This window comes from Callospermophilus lateralis, unplaced genomic scaffold (genome assembly GCF_048772815.1).
Source record: "Callospermophilus lateralis isolate mCalLat2 unplaced genomic scaffold, mCalLat2.hap1 Scaffold_660, whole genome shotgun sequence".
NCBI classification, from domain to species: domain Eukaryota; kingdom Metazoa; phylum Chordata; class Mammalia; order Rodentia; family Sciuridae; genus Callospermophilus; species Callospermophilus lateralis.
Window position 1 is genome coordinate 77,675 of NW_027514883.1, and position 8,647 is coordinate 86,321.

General features: G+C 40.8%; 1 protein-coding gene across 1 annotated transcript in view; it reads right to left on the reverse strand.

Annotated features, from left to right (window-relative positions):
* The window catches only part of LOC143386406 (uncharacterized), a gene marked incomplete at its 3' end in the record, with an annotated part of 70,099 nt that extends 61,785 nt beyond the window's left edge, over positions 1-8,314 (reverse strand). Inside the window, exons 1-2 of the mRNA XM_077108418.1 lie at positions 7,576-8,314; positions 2,999-3,066 (exon numbers count right to left, since the gene is read on the reverse strand). Of these exons, the coding sequence (XP_076964533.1) occupies positions 2,999-3,066; positions 7,576-8,314 (807 nt within the window). The remainder of the gene's footprint in view (positions 1-2,998; positions 3,067-7,575) is intronic.
* Between the last annotated feature and the right edge of the window lie 333 nt (positions 8,315-8,647).

Here is an 8,647-nt window from a genome sequence, read left to right on the forward strand (position 1 = left end):
TCAAGGACCAGGGCGTATCCGGGTTTAGGGCGTTCCCGGTTTAAGAAGGTTATTCCTTCTGGGAATAGGGCGTATCCTGCTGCCTGAGTTCTCCTTGAGTTCTCACGGGATTCAGACAGTATTTTTGGAAGACAGAAGCCTAGTGGCAGTGTGGATTTGGGCAGAGAATGTGGATTTCCCCAGAACATGTTTGTAGAGGGCCAGTGTGTGATCGGGAATAATTGCTGTTTGAATCTACAAAGCTGTGAGTGGCTCGTGATTTTGTGCCCAGCCAGACTGCGGCACTTCTAAAATTAGTCAATATTTTGAGATGACTTTCTGGCTGGAGGCAGAAGACAGGAATCATTTCAGAAGAATTGAGTCAGCTCAGAAATGTGTCAAACCCAGCTGGGCACCCAGCTCAGTAGTTCACTGGTCACAAATATCTGCAGTGGCCTCATGATTGGCAGCCTTGCACAAAGAAAGATCAACCTTGGTGCTTTCCCAGTTTCCAGGTAAGTAACATGGGTCTCAGTCATTGGGCGCTCACCTGCCTTCCTAAAAAACCTGCAAAGTCACTATCCAGTTGTTCATTCTTAATAGTTGCTGAACACTCTGTGCTTTTCAAGGTGAAATAATAAATAAATAACAGCATCATGACTGCTCACCCCAGCCTGCTTGTTTTTATGCAAACAGAGTAGATCTGTTTCAAAAGGAGCTAAGTGGGGCTGGGATCCTGGCTCAGTGGTAGAGCACTTACCTAGCATGTGTGAGGTCCTGGTTTGAATCCTTAGGATCATATTAGATACATAAGTAAATGTATTGTGTTCATCCACAAGTAAAAAATTATTTTTAAAAAATAGGCTACGTGTTCTGTCTTGCTCCCCAAGTGGTGCAAAAAGTCACATAATCTTATTAAGAGAGACTCATGGAAGGCACAGGCAGGGGGCACCAGAAGGAAGAATTTCACAGCTGAGGAGGGTCTTATTCCTGGCACTCGGGACTTTCTAGAGCGAAGAAAAAGAACCCAGTGCCTACCTGGGAACCATGCCCTGGCAGCAGTGGCTGGGTCCCCTGTCAACCAAACTAGATGGGTTTACAGAGGGTTTCTCGAGGTCCCCAGTCCTGGGAAGGCAGTGTCCCTCTCTTGGTCTTTCTTCTTCTTTTAGGTTGCTAGGGTCTAGTGTTGGCACCAGGTGAGCAAGTTGCCTTGGTAATCTGAGCTCGCCCACATAGGGTTGGGAGGACAGGCCTCAGGACAGCAGCGCCTCACAGCAGGGAAAGCTGGAGCTCCCAGTCCCCTCTGTGGAGATGGCAGGAGGCCTGTATTGACTGCGGACTGTGCTCCAGGCTCCATGCACCGGGCCTCGTCCCCAGATCACTGGGCTCCGCAGGTTCCAGGGCTTGGTGGTGTCTCTTGCACTCTGTTCTAGGGCTCTTGCTTTTTGCTTTCATCACTGTGAAGGGACCAGCATTTGAGCCTGATTTCCTGAGGTTTTGGGTGCCGCCTGCTTTTTGCCCTGGAGGCCAGGCTGCCCAGATTTTGGAAAGGACCAGAGTGCAGCATCTGCTCCCTGACACTGAAAGTGCCTCATTGGGAAAACTGACTCCAGTATGGAGCTCCTGGTCCTGAAGGGATCTCAGGGGACATGTGAGTTGGGGCATGGCCTGCAGAATGGGAGGAGTTGGCAGACCTTAGGCCAGGTGACAGCAAAAAAGCCCCACAGTTTTCTCTCTGGGCTGGCTGCCAGGCACTGTAAGGTAGGGACACCTGTGGCCACCTGTGGGAGATCAAAAGGATAAAAACAACACCTCCAGTCCCGGGATGGCAAAGCCTAACAGAGGGGCATTTTCTAAAAGATGAAGAGATGGAAAATGGTCAAAACTAGTACATTTTAAAGTTGAAATGAAAGCTTGCAAAATTTTGGGACAGTATTTTTGTGTAACTTGTGCCTAAAGAAATATTAGGTAATTGACTCCCTTCTACTTTTTTAGCTTTTGCTTTTATTTTATTTTAGCAAAGAATCGGTTTTGTCAGCATTTTCCTCAGGAGCTGAGCATTACCCACAGCAAGGAAGACAAACTAACAATTTTCAAGTTGATCTTGACTTCATGTCTGGGATCTATCACTTCTAAATGTACAGGAAAATCATTTCTTGCTGTATTTTCCATGTGTGATTTCTTCCCTTATCTTCAAGGACCCAGTGATATTTGTTTATTGGTTTCATAAGCATCTATTTAAATGTAGTTTTTGTATGAAATACTCTCAGTTGCCACAGGACATAATTTTTCAGAGAAAGCTGCTAGTGGCTTCACTTTCCAAGAATGTAAGTAATTTCCTTTCTTTGATTTCAGAGAGTTGATATTACACAGCGTCTGTACTTTGTGGGGACAATTTTCCAAGTACATCTGTCATTAAAAAGGCTTTTGTGTTTCCTTCCTAAGAGCAGTGCATAAATTTAAGCCAAGCAATGTTAAAAGATAAGAAGTTTTTCAGCATGTAGAGTATTATAAGACTACTGTAGAAATAAATTTTAGCAACCAAGATCTACTAAAAGCCACCTCCAGATGGTACCCAGACAAGCTTATCATTCATGCAAATGATCATTGGTCAGTTGCTTTGTAGCTGAAACTTTAGAAAGCATATGTACTGAAGCCATAGTAATATTATTTTAATCATCTAGAATACATATGCAACTAAATCTGTTACATACTCATCATTGTGCTGCTGTTAACAAACAAAATGTCATGTGATTATGCAACACAATATTATATATATATCATTTTTTTTATTCACTAGAAATAGATCCTACAGTCTATGACTTAAGGTTTCTGTTGTGTGCTCTCTCAAGGCAATTATCTGCATCTTAGTCACCATGAATAAATTTTAAAATAGAAAAAAATGTACCTCATCCTTGGGAGTAACTAGAGTTACAGGAATGCATCATTAGGTGAGTTTGTATACTCAACTTTAAGAATGTTACAAAATAGCCATGTACATGGTCATGCACTTCAATACCGGTGATACAGGTTTCTGATGCTTGAGGATCAAAAGTTTTAGCTTAGACTTGACAACTGAGAAAAACCCTGTCATAAAACAAAAAAGAAAAAGATCTGGGAGTATAACTCAGGAATAGAGGAGTTATAAGTTAAATTCTTCATATTGCTAACTAAGTTAGAAATATGAAACAAAAATATGATTAAAATTAATACTATTAATATTTTATTATATTGACTTCTCTCTAGCTGTAAATTCATCATAATTTTGCACAGGCATTAAAACCAGTGTTCTAATAGAAAGCAGAGAAAGCACAAAAATTTTACAGGATGAATTATATTTTCAAATTTAATCAAGTTTTGAACTGTAACAAATTGTATAGATAAAATGAGAATCAACAGACTCCTGATTAAAATAATATTTCCTCATTATGTGTCAAAACAAGTCCAATGATTAAATATTAGGAAAAAAGACACCATTTAAGATGGGGTGATTTTAACAGCTCTCTTTCTGTTTGACATCCCAATTCTGCCTTTGTATGAACTGAAAAGAACCGGTATGGTGATGTGTTTCTGTAATTTCAGTGATTCAGGAGATTTATGCAGGGAGATATCACATTCAAGGACAGCTTCAGCAACTGAGTGAATACTAAAGAAATCAAACAAACAAACAAAAAAAACCACGACTGTGTTGGGCAAGGTGCACACAACCATAATCACAGAAATATAAGAAAATGAGGCAAGAAGATGGTAAATTCAAAGTCACCCTCAGCCAAAGTGAGATCCTAGACAACTCAGTGAGACTCTGTCTCTAAGTATAATACAAAATAGGGCTGGGGATGTGGCGCAGGTTTAATTGCTCCTGACTTCAATCTCTGGTGCAAAAAATATAATAAAATTAAATGGGCCTGGAGGTGTGACTTTGTGCTTAATTGCCCCTGGGTAAGATCTCTGGTACAAAAGAAACAAAAATTCTGCTCTTTTGAATAAGTGTCACTATCTAACATCCAAGAGAATATGAAAATATTGATAACTCACGTAACCTAGAGGTGGTGAGTTTTGGCTTCGAGATAAGGTAAAGTTTAACTTGAATTCCAGTAAAGTTACTTAGCAAATATTCTTGTGAGACTTAGCAAATATTCTTTCACACTGAACACCTATGTGAACCTCATCTATTGTAAAAGGTACAATAATCATAAATGCCAACATGTAACAATTCTTCAGCTTCATTTATATACAGAAAGTAGAAGATATGTTTTTACTCCTACTCTAGAAAAATGTAGAATGTGTTTCCAAAACTTTGAATATGGTCTCTTATTATTTTTATGAATTATGTAATGCTGTTTGGTATGAAAGTGTATTAGTCAGGTATCTGGTCAGGAAACATTTGAATGTTTTCGTTTTTTGCTTTCAGAACACTGATACCTCCATGAGAACAAGCCCACAATACTTTATTAATCATGAGTTATTTGGGGAAAAACCATCAGGGCGTTTTATTGGCAGCCAGATTATACTCTAAAGTTCAGTGTATTTACCAACCATCAGCTAATCATAAGCAGCAAAGATTCCAGGTGAAATGAGCCTAAATTGATGACCATCCCAAATATGAGTTAATAAGTTTTAGAATGAGTTAATTAGTGACAGATAATTAGTTAATTTATTCACTATAGGCTGGATGCCAGGTTTAAATCACATGATGTGCAGAGGTTGTATGAAAAACAGCAGTCATCTTATAGACAGTGATTTATTTTTTCTTCATTAAAATTTTGTTGACTCTCTTAGAAAACTGTATTGAACTATAGAAAAATATTTATAGACATATATGCCTTTAATTATGAAAATATTCTCCCACTACCTTATAAATTTGGTATGAATTTTAGCAAAATTATGAAAGCCAAATATCTCAGTCCTGCCTCTAGGGTCAGGTAAAATTGCAAATAAGTTTCCCTTTAATGTATTTATATTGTAGAGTCTGGGGTACTGAAAAATCTGAAGACCTTGCACCATCCACCTCCTGTGACACCAATTCTTTACGTTTGCCATGTGGGATCTGAAATGGGAATGGATCTGTTCTTAGAATCTAGTGAGAAATAATGCCCACATTTGTACAGTTCTGGGTTGGAGATGCCAGCTTTCTCAATTTGCACTGTCTCTCCTGTTTTTTGGCCCTGTTAGAATATGTCCAGGAAGTGTATTCCATCACCTAGGACATAAAAATGAGTGGTTAAGGCCTTTCATCTTGCTGATGTCAATGAATCCATAGCTCTCAATGTGAAATTTGTATACAATAAACTGAGATATGCCTGAGACTTAAGAAAAAAAATAGTGAATTTTAAGATGGTTTTCCAAAAGTGCATGTATGTATTAATAAATTCATAGTGTCAAGCCATGATAATATATTGAATATAGAGTTTTAAGTTGCAATTTGTTTAAGGTCTTATTTTCTTCTCCTTCTCTTCCTTTTCCTCCTCTTCCTCCTCCTCCTCCTCCTCCTCCTCCTCCTTTTTCATTTAAGGACAGAGTCTTACTCAGTTTCTTAGTGCCTTACTTTTTGCTGAAGGTAACATTGAACTCACAGTTCTCCTGCAACCACCTCCTGAGCCACTTGGATTAAAGGTCTATGTCACTATGCCTAACTTTTGTTTTTCATTTATAATTTGAATAGAAAAAAAATTAAAATTATACTTGTCTCTTTTTAGTGGTGAGAGATATGAGGACGTTGATGCCTAAGGAAATTGCTAATGAGTTTAAACCTCAAGCTTTTTTTTGTAAGACCATTGAACAGAAAAGTTAAATAAAAATTTAAACTAACTGTGATATCATTTACATAAATTAAAATATATACATATTTATTCACAAATTGCTTTAACTTTTTAAACAGTGATAAGTGTCAATGCACTTCTGTCTGGGTTACGTCCTATTATTGGAAAGAAATTCTCACTCAATGTAAATCAACCCAAGTAATTTAATGCAATTCACAGCAACTCAAAATAATAATAATAAGAAGAAGGTTAGGGGGATTCTAGAATTGTGATGCACACCTGTAATATAAGTTACTTGAAAAAGCATCACAGGAAAGAATTTACTCTCTCTCTCTCTCTCTCTATATATATATATATATATATATATAATATATATATATATATATATACAAGTAGTGAGGGTACACAAGTCTAATACACAGTCCCTTTTTTTCTTAAATTTTTATTTGTTGCTTTAGATGGATATAATATCATTATTAGTTTGTTTCTTGTTTTTTTTTTTTTTTTAATGTGGTGCTGAGTGTTCAACCCAGTACCTCACACATACTAGAAAAGCACTCTACCAGAAGATTCTGACCCCTTTTCTTTGTTTTTGAGGGCTTGCTATCCTCTCATGTTTTTAATTGCTGGACTCAGCAGTTTTAGATGTGCTTCTTTTCACATTTTGACACCATTGTCAGCAGATCCAAGATCTTAAATTAGATAGTCCTTAATACAATGTTTCTCATTTTGACTTCTTAGTTAAAGATTAGTTTCCAAGTATAGGTGGATGCAAACTATTATTGAATTAAATAGTTTTTATTTGAGTTTCTTTACAAAAGTCTTTTTTTTTTTCCCTTAGGTCACTATGTTCTCAGGTTAGAGTATTAACAGGAGATGCTTTCAGTTTTCATGGAAAATATAATTTTTAAAAAAAAAAAACAAAAAAAGAATTCATTGAATGAATACTAATGATTTTAATGGAGGAAAAAGGAAAATTGACAATAGTAAAATCATATTTAGGATAGAATAGAAAGAAATCATAATTAATAAAAGAATAAGTGCAAATCATGCGGAAAGATTTTTATAAATTTTAAAATGCCTTTCCCCCATAAGACTGCAGAACCATCATTGGATGATGATAGCAGCATAAAATATTTTAGGTTCTAAGGTGGTTACTAAAGAAAAAGAAAAATGTTGATGACTTCAGAAGTTCTTTTTCTTCCTATAAGTTTTTTTTTTTTTAATTTTTATTACTTTTAACTTGGTGGTGAGATACTGAAAAACTTCCATGGCCCAGGGAGAATTGCCTCACCTCTCCACCTCCTATGCCCTCCACCCATATTTCTTTTTTTTTTCCTCAGTCCACCTTTGCCCCCTCCTCTGCCCTGTCCTTTCCCCAGTGACAGGACTTGGCAGCGGTCACTGTTGGGGAGGAGGAGGGAGGGACAGCCTTGCTCCCAAGCCCCCTCCTCTGCTCCAGAAATGGTGTGGTCCAACTCTCTCGGCAAGTTCTGAGATGAGGAAAAGGAGGGGGAGGGGTGGAGCAGGAAGAGGAGTAAGAGGAGGAGGGGAGGAGGGTGGGGAGGAGAAGGAGAAGGAGGAAGAATAGTGGAGGAGGAGGTGGAGGAGGGGGAGGAGTGGAGCAGGAGGAGTTGCTAACAGGAGGAGTTATAACAAGAGAACTTGGCTGCTGCAGCCTCAGCTACTGCTTTGGCTGCGAAAGTCAGCGCCCTGGGCACCCAGCACGGAGGGACCAATAACAGGAGCCAGTCACCGCGCCTTCCCCAGGGGCTGCGAGGGCGGGTGGGAGGTAGGCAGGGGCTCCGCATCCCCACCCAGGACTGTGAGTGCCCACGTGGAGCCCCGAGGAGACCAGCACCCCCAAGAGGGCTGTTTCTGGGTGCGGGCACCGCTGCCTGAGTGTGCCTAAAAGGAGAGCTGCATCCTGGAGGCGCCATGGAGCTCCGGAGTTGGGGTTTGGGGTGGGGAGGGCGGGAAGTGGAGGGGGAGAAGCAGAGTCCCGGGAGAGAAAGGAGGCGCTTAAGCACCTCGGGAGAGGAGTCCCAGAGCACGAGGCGGGGGGAGGCTGCAGCCCCTGGTGCAGGCCAGAGGTGAGCGCCGAGGGGGCTGGGCGCAGGTGCGGCCCCCACTGGAGAAGCGAGTGCATGCCGCCCAGACTGGTGTGGTGTTGGATACAGCCTAGGCTCCAGCTCTCCCGAGGGCAGTGAGGGGAGGCAGGACTTGGAAAGTGCTGGGGGTGTGTGAAGGTGAAGGGGAGTGTCAGAGGCAACCACCAGCTGAGCCTCTAGAAGGAGAAGGAGGAGGAGAGGAGACCCGCCCCACAGGCAGCCGCCCTCCTCAGCGCCAGAGGTGGAGAAAAGGGGCGCCAGACAACAAGGGCTGACAGGAAGGAGCTGTAGCGAGTAGGGCGGTGGAGGCTCCGGCAGAGCAGGCCAGTCTGCGGATGAGAGCCTGGTCGGCAGCGGTGGGGGCGCGAGCCTGGGGCAGGGAGCCAGAGCCAGGGGTGTGGATGGGGGCGGGGCCTCAGAGGCACCAAGTTCGCTCCCCCATGACTTAACTTTCTGGGTGGACATGTGTGCCAGAGGTGCGCTGGGGCCAGCCGGGGCAGGAGGAGTCCACCCATATTTCAGCTCAAAATTGTATTCATGGAGTTGTTAATGTCTAAAAAATTTTGCTTTATGAAAAGAAGCAACTACTCTCAACCTATGTTTTATTCATTGTAATTAAATTATTCCTTTGAACATGGAATAAAAAAAGAAATTATTAAATTTATTTGAAGACATCAGAAAAACATTTGGTTATGCAGTCTGCCTTCTTTAATATGACTTGCAAAATTGAAAACTGCAAAGGGATTCTAAGTCAATAGAAAAATTTCTAAACTTTTTAAAGGACATTCATCTCAAAAT